Here is a 17809-nt window from a genome sequence, read left to right on the forward strand (position 1 = left end):
GCGGCTTCTTGTTTGATTCGCCACAGGATTTTATTCTTTTTGCAACTTAGTGATCTCAATTTAGACACTGAGTCGTTGTCACTCCCATTTTTCCGCAGCTCGCGAAGTGTTCTATTGATGGCTGTTTTTACTGCCCTTAGAATAGGCGTTTGAGAGGATTGAGGGTAATATTTTTGGTTGCTTGTCGTGCTAGGCGATGTTTTATTTTGGCTTGTCAGTACGTCGGTTTCTTTAGCGACATTATGGTAAGTACAAAAATATAGAGAAAAAAAATATTGTCAAAAATATCGTTGTTAAAAATATCATTTTTTACAAAATGTTTAAAAATAATGTAAATTAAATAAATAATAGTTGAGAATATGTTTAAAGTTATCAGTAATATATATAATGTAAACAAAATTAAACATATACATATAAAATATAATATAGATACTTAATAATATTTGCAATTAATTATTCTAATAAGTCATAAATTGTTACAAAACCGTTTATAAATACATACATACACATACAACAATAATATAAATAAAAATATAAATAAATATAAAAATTATATATAACAAATTATAAAAAAAAAAAAATTATACACTACATTAACTAAAACAGTAAATATTGGATAGCGTAGGGGTAAAAATTACTATTCCAACTTCAAAGAGTGCACCAGTAGGCAAAGTGTTGGATAGCGTAAGGGGAAAAAATACTATTCCAACTGCAGAGAGTGCAACAGTAGGGAAAGTGTTGGAGCGTAGGGGTAAAAATTACTATTCCAACTCCAAAGAGTGCACCAGTAGGCAAAGTGTTGGATAGCGTAGGGGTAAAAAGTACTATTCCAACTGCTGAGAGTGCAACAGTAGGGAAAGTGTTGGAGCGTAGGGGTAACATTACTATTCCAACTCGAGAGTGCAACAGTAGGGAAAGTGTTGGATAGCGTAAAAGTTACAATTACTATTCTAACTCCAGAGAGTACAACAGTAGGGAAGTGTTGGATAGCGTAGGGGTTAAAATAACTTACTGATAATTAAAATATTTTTTTGTAAAAAATAATGATGTAATTATTAAATTACAATAAATTAATTAACAATACCAATAAATAATTATTTAAAAATAATTACCAATAAATAATCAAATAATTAAATTGATTATAAATACAATTAAATAATAATTATTATAAATGGATCACCAAATAATAAAAAAATTAAAAAATCAATAACAAAAAAATCATAATTATTCAAAAACATTTAGCAATTAATTAATTAACAATACATTATTGATAAATATCAATACATTATAAATAATCCAATTTAATGACCAATTAATAATTAATTACCAATAAATTAATGTCCCCCCAAAAAGATTAATTATTAAAAAGTTATTACCAATTAATAATTGATTAACAATCAATTATCAATACTCAACACTAAAATAAATAATTACTTAATTACAATTAAATTACTTCCCACCCTATTGCCCTATAACCTCACAACACACTTCAATAATAAATTAATATAATTACCAATTAATCAATGAATAAAAATGAATTACCAATTAATAAAAAATAATTACCAATTAATAATTATTTAACATAAAATTAATTATCAATACCAATAGATAAAAATTAAATAATTACTTAATTACAATTAAATTACTTCCCACCCTATTCCCCTATAAACCCACAACCAGATACAGAACTAAAACGCAAAATGTATTAAAAAATATTTACTAATTCCTATTTTTTTTTAAATTAATTTACTTTAATTAAATTACTTCTCACCCTATTCCCCTATAAACCCACAACCCGCTACGGTACTAAAACGCATAATTTACTAAAAAAAAATATTACTAACTTTTAAAATGTAATACATATATTATAAAACTAGTACAATAATTAACAAATTATACAAATAAACATATAAAATACATAATAAAATACATAACACTAATATTAATATCGATATTAGTAACATTAATATTTTTGCTATCGATATTACTAACTGCGATATTAACAAAAATTATATTTCTTACCTTCAGGTCGATATTCTGGTCATCGATATTCTTGATTTCGATATTCTTTCCCAACGATATTTCCAACATAATATTCTTGTAGGTCGAAATAAAAAACTCGATATTTATTATGTTTACCCCTGAAAATAGTTACTGCCCTTGGCCCCTATCGATTCTTGGGTTCCCTTGTTCTTATTAATTACCAATACACACAGCATTGGGTTCACCAGAGCAAAGAAAGGGAAAGCTGTGCAGAAACAGACCATCTCCAGATGGATTGTATTCATGGTATGCACTGGCCATAAGGCAACCCCAAGAAGGCTTGCAGGCTCATTTTACCAGAGCCATGGCTGCGACCACTGTGTTAACTTGGGAGTCCCCATCCTGGACATCTTCCAGGCTGTGACATGGGCATCTCTGCACACGTTTACCTAACACTACTGCCTGGACAGTCAGGACCCATTCGGTCCTCCATGGCTTCCTGTCCCGAATCTGATTGCAGACCCACCTCTGAGGAAGTATTGCTTGGGTATGTATTCTAAGGTGATGAATCTGCAGCTAGAAGTCTCTATCAGATGAAAAAGTTTCTTACCTTCAGTAATGCCTTATCTGGTAAAGACTATATCTAGCCGCAGATTCCTTACCCACCCTCCCAAACTCTCCACTTATGCGATTGGATATTTCCAACTAGTGTGGCTCCTGTGGGTTCGTAGTCTCTGCATATTGGTCCATCAGCATTCTGTTGTGGCTCCATGATTCTGGCACAGAAATGTCACGAAAAGAAACTGATGTTAGCGAACTAGGGTGGTGCCTATATATGCACCATGCATGTCACATCCAGTATGGACGGTGCCGTTGTGGAGTCGATCAACACCACCTACCAATGCGCAGAGGTACTGTTCAAGATTTTCCGGATCCAGCCTGACGCCTGAAGAATATTCAGAGGTGAAGAATTTGCGACTAGATAGAGTCTTTACCAGATAGGGCATTTCCGAAGATAAGTAACTTGTTCGATTAGGATTGTGTTGAACATCAAATGGGCTCGGTGAATATCACTTGTTGATACTTGATTGGTACTTTGCTATCACTACAGGGGAGCATTAGACTTTAGTAGGCATACTCTGTAGAGAAATCAGCATAATTTACACAGTAGCCAGGATAGATATCTCTTTATTTTTGTGTGTGCAACAGTTGGTTTACGGTATTAAATTGAAAGTCCGCATTTAATGATCCCTTATGTACTGCATAATCTCTGGATTCCCTTTATGCCCAACTAATCTCTTTTTTTTAAATTTCTTTTTTAAAGTAAGTCATGTTTCACTAAGTAGGTCCATGCCCTCATTCTGGTACATAATACCCAAACAAATTAAAGTCTGAAGATGTTAATCTAGATGATTTTGGGCGCTCAAAAGCAGTGTGGCACAATCAGATACAGTATGTCTCTGCTTTTCAATACATACTTGTGTCTTTCACTCTTAGATGAGTAATTATGTATGTTTTTTATTTAAAAAATCTGTTTTTAATTCCATTTAACATTACACGATTCCTTTATTACGTAATGATAATCCATGGATTTCAACATGGCCGTGGGAGGATCAGGCTCCGTCACTGATATCCCTATATATGAACAGGAACTTGGATACTTGAAAACTTAGAGCATGCAGATTTACAAAACCAGGACCATGGAAACTCAGGTGCCCACATTGCTAAAGTCTGAGTTTTCATAAAATTATTCCCAAAATCTACAGTTGTACCATTGTTGCATTTGATTGAATAAGAGTATTGTATTACAAAGATTTTCCTTGAATCAGGTATGACTATGGCTGAAAGGATGTAAACGACATTATATTTACTTTTTATACTATTATAGTCATATTTTCAATCATTTGTGAATAATAGCTGTACTCTTTTAAGTTTTAAGGGATTCATTGAAACTGGTTTCAAGCTGCTAAATAAATGTTAATAATGAGTGTTGGCCAGGTTTCTACTGGACCATCATAATGACCCTTCCCTCTGTTTTTCATATGTGATAATGCCATTGAAATTCATCATCAGGCTCACAATTTGAATATTTGTGATGATTTGATCATCTGGAAAAAATGTGTTCTGCATTTGGTGTTTGATTTCAGATTGATGTGGCAAATTTAATTATTGTGTTTGTCAGCACGTTGGTGCTCCTGTGCTTTAGCGAGTCATGGTAGTTATGAATTTCAGGTTGACTCATATTCTTGAAGTGCCCTGGACAGAGTATATGATTCCCACATGTTTCCTGTACACACCCAATATCATTCCATCTCAGTTTGTGCTGAAATAAAATGTTTGTTGCAAAAACTATGCATCTGATTAATTAAGATGACCTTTGCATTTCAATAGCAGCCTACAAAGAGACCAGTGCTGACCTTTCTTTGTGTATAAAGCAAGAGGAAGAATTTTGCCCCGTGAAAATTGAGGGCTCTAAGAAGGTAGAATTGCTTCATGGTCCACTTGCAGGTGAGAGTTACACTCTTGGTGTCTGTATGGCATGTTAATGTTATACTGGTGAGATGCTAAATCTTCTTGGACAAGCCATACTATGAAGTAATCTAGGAATAAGACTGTAATCAGACTGGTGTCTTGGAAAAGTGACTCTTGGATGTAGATTGTGCAAGTAAAATTGTGTATGTATGTTATACTAAGCTTGAAATAGAGGTAGTTTAATGACACACCATCATGCATATTGCCTATTTTGATAATTCTTCAGCATAGGACCTCTCTCCCATACAAACGCAACTTTCTTTACCACCACCACCTTCACCAATATTGCCTTCGTCATCACCACAACCTTCGCATTCCTGACTTCATTTTTTGGGGGTTAAAATCTGTTTATTGATTTTTTAGATGAGGAAACAAATGAAGACACTTACAAATACAGAGTAACACCATGGATGGCCCCTGGAGTAGGGGGTGATTCGAATCTGCAGGACATTACATTACAGATACAGTAGACCTAAGGAACAATAGTGTATTATGATGAGATAAGGGTACTGACAACAGTGTAAATACCCTTCAATATCACATGTGAACGCATACATTGCGAGATTAATCTATAACAGATTCTACACAGATGGAATGGGGTACAACAAAATGAGGACAAAAAAGCATAATATAGGACTAATTGTTAGTGGTATGCCGCCGCAATTCTCACCCATATTAAATCCCCCACGTAAGCAACGTTAGCGAATAAGTGTTACATGTGATATGAGTAACAGCTGACTGATTGTGAAAGAGACCATTAGTGGTCGTACACCCTAGCTCTGTAGGGATGAGTTAAAACCCCCAATGTATGTTGCCTCAATGGCCAGTTTCCCTTCTAGGGATGAACCTCCCGAATCCATGCCACTGTCTCTGCAGGTCCATTAATATTGCGTCCCAACTGGCAGCCAGTGGGAGTTTGTGGAGACCTAGCAAATCTTCCTGGTGTAGGGCAATACTCTCTGCTTTAGCCCATGTCACTAAAGAGCGATGCCACACCAGTGCGTGAGGGGACTCAGGGGATTTCCATCTCCTAGTGATCAGTCGCTTGGCAGTTGCTAAGCCCAGATCCAGAAAGGGGGATATAACCTTGTGTCTTTTGCTTCTTATGAAGAGATGCAAATTATAGGTTTCCCCATGTAAGGGAATGTCGCGTTCGGTGCAGCGGGCAAGGTGCTGGCCACCGTGTACTAGTATCCGCTAAGGGCAGGACTTTGCCACAGCATATGTAAAAGGTCTGCGTCAACCAACTGGCAACGAGGGCAGGCAGTGCCTGTGAGGCAAAACTACCTATTGATTTTAGCTGGGGTAAGGTACACTCTGTGTATGACATAAAATTGGATCTTAAATTGACGGTTGTACCCCGGCACTCTTATTATTTAACATCTCATTTTTACTCACTCCCTCTGGTCCTTACGTGGACCAGATGGAAGTGCGTTTCTTTTGGTCCACGGCAAGACTATGCCAGTGGCTTAGACATAGTCTCTTACTGACGTTACAATTTGGATCTTCAAGGACTTATTACAGCTCCTCTTAGTGATGGGCAGACCCATCAGTCACACCCGCTACTATATTTGACGGTTGAATATATACAGGCTAATAACAGCCCACTTCCCGGTTCTGATTTACATTTGTTTCAATCAGACATCAAGAAATAATTATATTTACACTTTGTACCTGGAACCGATTGGTCACTTTACGATTGTACTTCAGCATTGACCTAGCTGATCTTTTAGTTCTTCCAGGTCTTCGGATACTATATTAACATATAAGACTGTATTTCTTTGAACGTCTATGGACCATCTAATTTTGGAGGACCTATATATTTACACGTTTCAAACCTTGAAAAAGTTTCCTTCTTAACGAAACACGTGTTTGCTGTTGTGTTGCTTAATTTTTTCATCATCGGACCATATTATTCTTCATGTACAAATGTTTATAAATATATGCTTTATCTCAATGAATAAACTTCCATGCAATGATTCACTTTATTAAAAATGTATGCAAATCTTGAATGTAAAGATCTGTCTTTCCTGTGATTAGAGCTGTTTGGAATGTATGCATAACTGTGGCTCTTAAATTGAGTAAAATTGACATGTTAAATAATAGGAGTGCCGGGGTACACCCGTCAATTTAAGCTTTAGCACGGGGATCTATTTAGATTTCCTTGTAACAACACCCTAGGTAGTGGGGTGTCCTGATACCTCGAGTGGCAACAAAACCAGTGCTGTATAGAACCCGAACTTTTTCTGTTACCCACACCACAAAAAGTACCCGTATTCTTATGTGCGGCTCCTTATGCCACCACTACACTTTTCTTATATAATAAAATTGGATCTGTCGGAAGTGCTGATTGTGGTGTATGCGAGTGGGACTCTCCAAGGCCGACGCCCATTAAGAGTCTGTGAAGGTACGTTCCAAGTCCGTCTCCCTCCCAATGAAGGTTCAGAGGTACTAACGAGGTTGCAGCGTGTTGTCTAATGAAGGTGGCGAACCACCAAGTCAGGTGCCCACTGGTACCCATTACATGCAGGTACTGGGGAGCTCAATGGTCAAGTCGCCCCATCGAGTCGTTAGGGCTGTTTTAAGGGAACAGTGTAGCCGGAAGCGACCCGGGTGTGGCCCCTCCTCCGAGACAAGAACAGTGTAAGTTATGAGCACCCCGTCTCAGAAGAGATCTCCAGTGTCATGAATGTCGGCCTCCTCCCAATTTTGTAGCTCGGCGCTGTGGTGACCTCCAGCCCTCTGGGTGTTCCCTGGAGTGGTATAGCGTGGGCATATGGTATTGTGGATCGGGTGATAAAAGGGCTTCTTCTGTAGTATTTGTGTGCTACTTTGAGCAATAGGGAGTCTATGGACCCAGGCTTCAAGCAAGGGTAGAAAAGGTGAAGTAGGGAAAGATGTGGTAGGTGCGGGTGTAGTCTGCCCGAGTCAGTGAGCTGGCGAGAGGCCAGCCATTTGGCAATCCATTGTAATTGTGCAGCGAGGTAATAATGCTCTAAGTTAGGAGCTGCAAGGCCACCGCGATCTGTAGATAAGTAAAGCTTTTTGGTAGAAACATGGTGCCCCAGATAAAATCTATGATCGTTCTCTCCAACATTTTAAATAAACGGGGGGCATAGAGGGGCAGGTTAGTGAAGTAATAGAGGATACGAGGACGGATCACCATTTTGGTGAGTGTGTTCCTACCAGTGACAGATAGCGGGAGGGTACCCCAAAAGGTGAACTTGGCACGGATAGCAGTCGTCACTGTACCTACGTTTCCGTCGAAGAGGTTAGCTTCTCGACGATAAATGCGGATTCCCAGGTATCGAAAGGAATCAGCACACCACATTACTTGGTTCCTGTTAAGGGCATACATAGGGTCCCTGGTGGAGTCTGAAAAAGGCTATCAAGTGGATTTTGCCGCATTGATAAGCAGCCCAGACACATTGGCAAGGGACTTCAGGGTGTGAGCTAAAGAGGATAGGATAGAGTGAACATCTCTCACGTACATCAAAATATCATCTGCATACAGCGATATTGTGTGTTTTCAATCGCCTAGCGGTATGCCTACAGCTACCTGGGTGAGATCGCATACCGCCAACGGCTCCATTGATAGGGAGAAAAGAAGAGGGGGCAAGGGGCTGTCCTGCCTAGTCCCACGTCCTACAGCAATGGGTTCAAAGATATAAGGACCTATTTTCACTTGGACAGTCAGGTGTTTATAAAGCAACCTGACCATGCCGATGAATGTGGACCCAAAACCGTACTTGACCAAAACTGCAAAAAGTCATACGTTGCAACTCAAACCGACGAAGATTGAGGGAATGCTGGCAAACCCGTTCTGGTCTGGGTGAGCCAAGGCAGGGATGGGGGCGTGAGACGGTCTGGGAGTATTTTCGCCAGGATTTTATAGTCTGGGCTTGGAATGGCTAAAGGTCAATAGGAGCCTAGGGCTATGCGCTCTTTGCCCAGGCTTCAATAAGGAGACTAAACTGGCTGAGGGTAATGAAGCAGGCAACAAAGAATGTTTTAGTGCAGAGGTATAGAGGGCATTTAATTATGGTATCAGTGTATCGGCGTACATCTTGAAGAACTCCGCTGCAAGCCCGTCAGGGCCCGGTGCCTTCCCTGATGCTAGTGTTGTTAAAGCTTCATGCACTTTATCAATGGTGATGGGGGATTCAAGCGCCATGTATTGATCGAGGGATATCGCAGGTAGTTCTATCGAATCCAGGAAGGCGCTGATCTGGCTGGTGGACTTATAGAGTGCTGCATAATGTCTGGTCATGGCGTATGAATGTCAAGCTGCGTGTGGTGTATGCAGTCCCGGTCATCGCTAATGGTGTGGATTGGCCTGTGAGGGTGTTCCTTACGCAATAGATAGGCTAAAAGTCTACCTTCCCTGTCAGATGTGGAATGCGTATGTGCTGAGTGAGCCAGGTAGTTGTGGCAACGCACTCTGTCCAGTAGTCCAACGTGTTCGCCACACAGCTCATCCAAGCGGACCTCAGCCTCGGATTGTGTAACTGAGGCAGTTTGGTAAGGAAGAAGTTTGTGCTCGATGGCACTGAGAGAGGCATTCAGCTGTTTACTGATGTTCCAAGTGTGGCCTAGACAGTGCCATCTAATGGTAACCTTGAAGGCCTCCCAACCAACATTAAGGGTGATATAGCCTGAGATTGCCGCTCCCAGTGAACCTCGAAATGCTTGGTCGTCCAGTGGCGCCGGTTGGAGACGCCAGGTAGGTATCGGTGGGGGCCCTATGTTCCAACTAAGCCCAGGAGCTTGGAATTATGATCAGAGTGGTTGTGACCCGGGAAGCCAGGTGATTTTGTGTGAAGTGACGTAGGAACCTGTTGTAGATGACAATGCGAGACTTCGGAGAAGATGCCTCTGAAGAAGACTGTGAAGGAATCCCGGGGTATACAAGGGTGAATTTGTGAAGTCAAGAACCTTCAAGCAGGGAGGACAGAGTTTATGCCACTCGGAGGTGACCAGGAGGCATGGAAACACAATGCTTACCAATGTCGAGAGGTTCATAAGAAACAACGGAGACCTTGTTGATGCAGCCGTGAGGACCAGGTAATGCTGAGGAAGATCAGGAGCTGTGCACGAGCTGACCCATCGAATGTTGGTATCTAGGCAGTCAGTGTCCGGCAGAAGCACCAAAAGCCGTGGAGCCGCAGCCGGCGTGGAGAGCGAAAAGATGCTGTTGTTGGGACCAGCAAGGTCAAAAGGACTCACCAAGTCAGAGCAGGGCACAAGACAAATTTGTTGGTTTTTGTTGTGGCCTCGAGTCTGCGTTCTTCCACTCCCTTTGCAAGAAGATCTTTCGACACACATTATCCACTTGTGGCGCCGATTCCATCCTTCGGTCCCATCGATGACGATCATCTGGCCCTTTGGACCACTGTGTGCTCTGGCCTTCCTTCGGAGAATCAAGACACTCTCAAGGTAATGGAATGGACAATCTTTAAAAGATGCCTGAGTGTCTCTATATAGATATCCTTGGGCCAACCTTTCTGCTGTGTGCAACTTGTGCCTCTCGCTGGACCAGGATGCTAGCCACTGCAACTGCTATATGGTGCTCCACAGCAAGAAGATTGACAGTGAACATACAGAATGATGGCCCAGTCTTATTCAAAGACGCCTGACATCTTCAGTGAAGCCAATCCCCTGGACGCCAATGAAGAGTAAGAAGAGGTGCCAAGTCACCTGAAGCACCGACCCATCAGCCCAGCCTTAAATCTATCAACCCTGACGCCTTGGAGTATGGCAAACAGATAGTCCAGGAGGAGGAAGAAGATGCCCCTACGGGTGCTCAATCCTCTTCCTTCGGCTCCAGACCATGGGTAATGATCACACATGAGTACTGTCGACGTCTCTACCACCTCTTAAAAGCGGTCGCAAGCCAGAGCAGAACACCGCTCCCCTGGGGGTAACTGCAGCCATCTTCAGGTGCGCCCCCGCCCTTCAGTGCTGGTTGACACTAAAACACGCCTCAGAGCTGAGGGCTGACCCAGTCAGAGCCCTCAACCGACCCCGAAGGCGCACGAAACTCCAGAGGCACCTTCGAAGCCAAAGGCTTACTGGCTTCAGCCACCCTATTAGCCGAACACATAATCATCGCTGAAGCCTGTCATCCTTGATGCAGAGAAACTCCCCATCCTGAAGAAGCTTTAGCACAAGCTGAATGTGAAACAAAGGAAGATTGTCATCTATTCATGCACTGGCAAGATTGTGGTGGTCGACAAGAGTATGCCCTTGAAACGCAAGCTGGCTGGCAAGGACATCCAGCCATGCTATTATCATCGCCCCCCCCCTCCCAAAGAACCCTAAGAACAAACATTTTCCTTCTCCATCACCACCTCCTCCACATTCACCTCCACCGCCTCCACCTCCTCCTCCCTCATCTGTCATACTCTCTCCTCCAAGGTCCCTAGAGTCTTACACCGACACTAGCTACCCAAGCCCTTATTCGCAAGCTAACAATTTTACACCAGTGTACCCTGGTGCTTCATGTGAGCCCTGGGAGGATTATAAAGTGACCCACACTGACCCTGACTCCTCGCCAGACGGTACTAGGACCTTACCACAGTGTTATTCAATGTGCAGCAGTCTTCCATATAGTGGAGTTGTACGCTACCCCTGAGGAGGTCAACTTTCTAGTGGAGAAGATGTCTAAGACAGAGTGATCTGTCCAGTATCTTCCGATGCTCAAAGGGATAATAAAGACTGCCCCTGAGATATTTAAAAAAAAGTCTATTCTTGCATGGTCACTCTACTCATTAAGAAAAAGTACAAACTGGCCCCTTCGGACCCTCTCTGCCACAGGGCCACCACCACAAGGAAGAGAGCAGCAGTCCTGGCCACCGGGGACGCACCTCCTCTTGACAAGGAGAGCAAGCGGGTCAACACTGTGGGGAGGAGAGTAGCGGTGTGTGCGCCTACACACTGACAAATCGCCAAGTCCATAGGCCTCCTCTTCTGATACGATGGGCCCACTGGGAAGAGATTGAGGTGCTCTTGCATCAACTCCCTTACTAGCATTGCAGGAAGAGAGAAGAGCAGGTTCAAGAAGACAAAGGCATCTCCAATGCCACCATTGGGTGTGCTGTAGATGCAGCTGACACTGCAGCCAGGGTTGTTAAATCGTCAGTTATCCTGCGGTGCCATTCTTAGCTCTGCTTGTGTGAATTCAAGCCAGAGGTGCAACAGTATCTTTTTAACCTGCTGTTCAATGGAAAGCACCTCTTCGGACCGAAGGATGACACCATGCTTCAAAAAGTCAAAAATGACACAGAGACCGCAAAGGCGATGGATCTCTTATGGGTTCCCCCATCCTCCGATAGGGGCTCCATTCAGAGACAACAGTCCATAGGGGCCCAAAATACACTTCCCCAGTTACAAGCTGATCATCAGCAGGGTAGTTGAAGTTTTACCAAGGGGTCTTTCGCAGGGAACAGATCTAAGGGCAGAGGCAGATGCACCCTCAGTAAAGGAGTCTCTGTCTCCAAAAACTGACTTCCTACACATCCCCCTAATCACACAACACCCATTGGGGGAAGACTTAAGAAATGTCTTCCCTGTAGGGAGGAAACCACCTCTGACTTTTGGGTCTTGTCCATCCTCAAGAACAGCTACTGCCTGGAGCTCCTTGCCATCCCATCTAACATCCCCCTGCACTCACATCCTCACCCCCGTTCATCTCTCAGTTTTCCATGAGCAGGATGAGGTGCTCCTGTTAAAGGGGTTCATAGAGCTAGTACCTCTGCAATGTCATGGCCAGGGCGTTCACTATACTTCCTTATCCCCAAGAATAACAGATCTCTTGGATTAATCCTTGTCCCCGGTCCTCTCAACAGATACATCCTGTCAGAGCATTTCCACATGCAGTAAGGCTACTTCATGGCCGCTCTCAATCTGAAGGACGCCTACTTTCACATCTCAATTCAAGCAGCACATTGGTGCTACCTCCAATTCATGGTATGTGGTCAATACCACCAGTTCAAAGAGTGATCTTTGGAGTCATCACAGATCTGAGGTTCTTCACCAGGTGCTTAGCAATGGAGGGCGCTTACTTAAGGAGGAAAGTAATCCACGTGTTGCCCTACCTCAGTGACTGGCTGATCAAGAGTGCAAGCAAACAAGAATGCCTGGCTTAAACCCACGCCAATTTCCCTCTTTCATAGCTTGGAGTTCATTGTAAAAACCACAAAGTCCCATTTTGAACCACTTTTGGTCCAACCCTTCCTAGGGGCAGTCCTCAATTCCATAGTTGGAAAAGCTCAGTGTTCAGCTACTCAGTCACCTTGCAGTTTGCACTGTTATGCGCCTCATCGGAATGATGGCTTTATTCATTGCTCATCTACAGGGTTTCTATATCAACCACTTGGAATTGTTAGCCATGCCTCTAGCTCTCAAGGCATTTCTCTTTCAGATTCAAGGCAAGGTAATCTTGGTGCATACCTACAACATAACTGCCATGCTCTGTCAGCAGAAGTAATGACACACTCACTCTCCTTCCCAGTTGACCTTCGCACAGCAGATTTGGAGCTGGGCCATCCATCACCGGCTTCATCTACTGGCAAAGTACCTGCCAGGTGTTGACAACAACTTTTCAGACCTGCTCAGCAGAATGCAGCAACATATACACGAGTGCAACTTCATCCACAACTCATTCTTCCCTACTTCCGCGTGTGGGGCACCCAGACATAGATCTGTTCGCAATGGCAGAAAACCCCAAATGACAAAACTTAGCCATCAGCCTTCCACACCACCATTCCATGGTCAGTGCTCTGTGGATAGCTTTGACAGGGACCTTTGCCAGCGTTTCCACCTCTCCTACTGATTCCATACATGGGTCAGGAAGCTCAGGCAAACATCCCTCATACTCATCCTGATAATTCTGACATGGCCAACCATGGTTCTTCACCCACCTCGAAAGGTCTATTGTCCCACATGAGAAGCTACCCAAAAGGCCAGAAGTTTTTACATACGATCACTGCAAGGTCAGGCACCCAGAAGCCAGACAGTTCAACCAAGCGGTTTGACTCCTGAAGTCAGAGTTTGGTTACCTTGGGTTGCCTCAAGTCTATAAGAGCATACTCAGAGAAGACCTTAGACCCACCACACTCACCTCCTGCACTCCTAAGTGGAAAGCATTTGTCAATGAATGTACTCTAAACAACATCAATCCACTTGCCCTTACAGTGCAGGACATCATTTGTTACTTGTAAACTTGGGAGGATGAGGAGAGTTCCGGTCAAGTATACAGACGCCTGTGGAATCATATAGTGAAAATTCAGGTAAGCTGTTCCGCACTGACTAGACAGACTCACACTTGGGGTCTGGTCAAAATCACTGAAAGCGTGTGCCCATAGGAGCAAGTGCCCTCATCCACCCGAAGGTGGCAGGCTTTATCATTGGGCTTGCTCTGCAATGCCCAACGGGCCCCACGAGAGTGCACTTTACCGAAGATCTTTTAATCGCCAATGAAGGATTGGAAAGTTAGCGATATTGGTTGGTGTGTTAGAAGATTGGACTGAGTGATTTAAAATCAGCTATCAATCAATCAATCAATCAAGTATTTGTAAAGTGCACTATTCACCCATGAGTGTCTCAAGGCACTGAGGAGTGGGGGGCAGCTACTAGTCGAACAGCCAGGTCTTAAGGCGTCTCCTGAAGGTCAGTAGGTCCTGGGTGTGGTGCAGGTGGGAGGGCCGGGTGTTCCATATCTTTGCGGCGAGGTGGGAGAATGATCTGCTGCCGGTGGTCGTTTGGTGGATGCGCGTCGTGGCGAGGGCGAGGTCGGCGGAGCGAAGCTGGCGGTTTGGGGCGTAGAAGGACAGTCGTTCATTGAGGTATGCTGGTCTGGCGTTGTGGAGTGCTTTGTGAGCGTGGGTGAGGATTTTGATGGTGATCCTCTTGCTGATCGGGAGCCAGTGCAAGTCTCTTAGGTGGGTGGTAATGTGGCTGTGGCGAGGGAGTCCAAGGATGAGGCATGCAGAGGCATTCTTTATGCGTTTGAGTCTCTTCTGGAGTGTAGTCATGGTTCATGTGAAGAGGGCTTTGCTGTAGTCCAGCCTGCTGCTGATGGGTGCTTGGATGACCGTTTCGGTGGGGATCCATCTGTAGATCTTGCAGAGCATTCAGAAGGTGTTGAAGCAGGAGGAGAAAACAGTGTTGACTTGCTGGGTCATAGAGAGCGTTGAGTCCAGAGTGGACCCCAGATTGCGTGCGTGGTTTGTGGGTGTCGGGGCAGCTCCCAGCGAGGTCAGCCAAAAAGAGTCATCCCATGTGGTGGGGGTGGAGCCGAGGGTGAGGACCTCCGTTTTGTCTGAGTTCAGTTTCGTTCGGCTGGTCTTCATCCAATCTGTGTCTTTGGTGAGGGAGAGGATCAGCTGGGTGTCGTCGGCGTTCGAGATGATGTTAAGGTGGTGTGCTCGGACGATGTTGGCGAGCGGTGGCATGTAAATGTGAACAGGGTCGGGCTGAGGGATGATCCTTTGGGTACTCCGCAGGGGATCGTGGTGGATCCGGATTGGAACGTGGAGGCGGACTCTCTCGGTTATGCCTGTGAGGAAATAGGTTATCCAGTCCAGGGTTTTGCCTCAGATCCCGGCGTCGTGGAGGCCTGTGCACAGGGTGTGGTGGCAGACGGTGTCGAAGGCAGCCGAGAGGTCCAGGAGGATGAGGGCCGCGGTTTCGCCCTTTTCCAGTATGGTCCTAATGTCGTCAGTGGCGGCGATGAGGGCGGCCTCCGTGCTGTGTTCGCTGCGGGACCCGAATTGGGAGGAGTCCAGGACGTTGTTCTTCTCCAGGAAGTGGTTCAGATGTCTGTTGGCAGTCTTCTCAATGACTTTTGCCGGAAATTTGATTAATTGGTAATTATATTAAGTGTATTAATTTATTATTGAAGTTTTTTATTATTTAAATATAAATTATTTATCTGAAGTACTGGATATGACCAAGGCCATTGAATGCTCAGAGGTTTCCCAAATTAACTGTCATCATGTGACCTATCCACCCAATAAACGTGCTTCATGTCTCAAACATTCTGTCGATGAACTCAATTCCCCATAATGCACTTCCCATTGCCTAAACGAAAGCATTTAAATGATAATCCATCCTATCATGCTCAACCCCATGTAACATAAAAAACCCAAATGACATATGACACAATCGCAAAACTAGCTCTGATTCGTGAAACCATAAGGTTATCTTTGTAAAATAAAAAACACAATATTGTCTCGGAAAAAATAAATGTTTGCGCCGAAAAGAGAAAAATGTCCACTGACACATAAACAAAATCCGGACTACTTAAAGAAACCAAACAAAATAAAAGTAACTGTCACTTGAATCACCTGCTGTTGTTCCCGCTCAGTGTTATCTCGATCGTACAATCCACTCCAGTTTTTCACTGTCTCCGAGGTGATGAGATACTTTCACTCAACATTTTAACAAAACTCAACTTTCTCCATGGGGTGCAATCCTTTTTGGGACGATATTAATTGCGAAGCAAAAAAAGTTTCATACAACGTTGCACTCCTTCCCTTATTATCTATTATCGTTAATGAACAGACTGTAGTAATTTGTAGATGCGTGCGATATGCTGCTGTGAAGCTTCCCAGTCACAGTTTTTAAAGAAAAGTTCCAAAAGGGCATATTGCTCATGCACCCAACTGTAGCCCTGCAGTGTGCGGAATGTTCCTAACAATAAACCACTCATTACTGAGTAGTCCATTTTTACCATGTGACACCAATGTTTTCATAATTCATTGTTTCTACAATTATCCTCGTGTTTTAAATCACTGCGGGGGATAGTGGGATTTCACCAAGATTCGTTATTAAACTTTTCTCATGCCTACTGCATGTCCATCAGGCTTTTTAACAGTGACATGTCTGGGTCAACCATACGACAGAGTAGGGTCATAAGGTCATACCCAATGCATTTCAAGCCATACGGCTCTTCGTCAGGGGTCTCTAGAACAGATATAGGAGACTATTTAACTGACTGTGCAAATAAAACCTTCAATATGCTAAACTGTGTCCCATCGATCATGCCCGACACCCACATCACCCATTAACCAGCAGTCTCTCACTCTGATCTTAAAAAAACTCCTGTGTTCTAACCAAATACACATCCTAAGCCCCACCTTACTCAACCCCTTCTACCCCAAACTCACTTCTGAGACGTCTAATACACAAACTAGTGTGATTCAACCAAACTCCTATACAATACTGTCCTTCCCCATGCCAGTACTCCCTGATTCCCAATACTGTTAAACTAATACCTTGTGATACCCCTACATCAGTAAAACATTTCCCCTCTTGCAAACCCCATAATTTTAATTGGCACCTGTTACTGTCTGTTGTAAATAGTGGCTTTTCATTGGTTAATAGGCTTAGGGCCATATGTATCACCCCAAATTGTGATCGCAGATGATGAAAAGTGATATGTATGAAAGCAAAACTTCCTCGCAAAATAAAGAATCGCTAAATTTGCAATTCCTTATTTTGCGATTGCATTTAAGAAATCGCAAATTGCTCTTCCTTAAATGCAATGTAAGAAGCACAGAAAAAGTGCAATTTGGCCTTAAGGAATCGCAAATTACCACCAACTTTCTTTGAAAAATGCCCTTTTTTGCATTTTTTAAAGTGCCATGTGGCGCACATACATGCGCTTAGGGCATGTATGTGTGCCACTTGTGCACACAGGTAAATTTCTGGGGTGCAACAGGGTGTCCTTTTGACACCCTTGAAATTGCATTCTCAATTTGCGATTCTCTAATTGAGAATCGAATTGCAAATTGAGAATGTCTTCCCTTTCATTCATATGGGCCTCTAGGCCCATAGGAATGAATGGGGAGGTATTCCTTGAATTGCAATTTGAGATTCGCAATTAAGGAATATGTAGGATTCGCTACATTATTTGCAAATCCTACATACATAGCAGTTTGCGATTCTCAAATAGCAATTCTCTAAAAATTGCTATTTGAGAATCGCAAAACCAAAGTTTCATACATTTGGCCCTTAGTAGTCCCTCTGTAGTACCACCTTTTCTCTTATTGTAACCTCCCATGTTGGCTGCCCTTGTTACAAATGTTATTTTGCTACATGTGTTAATTATAGCCTGTGAGCCCTATTTTCTTAAATTACTGTGTCCTGCCTGCAAGATACTCTTTTTAACCAGCACGGCGGTCACGCATGTATGCACAGCGTGCCAAACTCTTTACCACTTCCTCCTGTCTTATTTTACTGTCACACTTTATAGAGTTTGCGCTATAACTTTTAAATATGTTCCTCCCCC

General features: G+C 43.2%; 1 protein-coding gene across 6 annotated transcripts in view; it reads left to right on the forward strand.

Annotated features, from left to right (window-relative positions):
• Positions 1-17809, forward strand: part of LOC144798453 (uncharacterized) — a 549513-nt gene that overhangs the window by 479883 nt on the left and 51821 nt on the right. For 5 of the 6 annotated variants that reach the window (XM_078669336.1, XM_078669335.1, XM_078669333.1 and 2 more), the window contains one exon: positions 4375-4491. In XM_078669336.1, coding sequence (XP_078525462.1) covers positions 4375-4491 — 117 coding nt within the window. The remainder of the gene's footprint in view (positions 1-4374; positions 4492-17809) is intronic. The other variant, XM_078669334.1, reaches the window with a different exon arrangement.

This window comes from Lissotriton helveticus, chromosome 12 (assembly GCF_964261635.1).
Source record: "Lissotriton helveticus chromosome 12, aLisHel1.1, whole genome shotgun sequence".
NCBI lineage: Eukaryota > Metazoa > Chordata > Amphibia > Caudata > Salamandridae > Lissotriton > Lissotriton helveticus.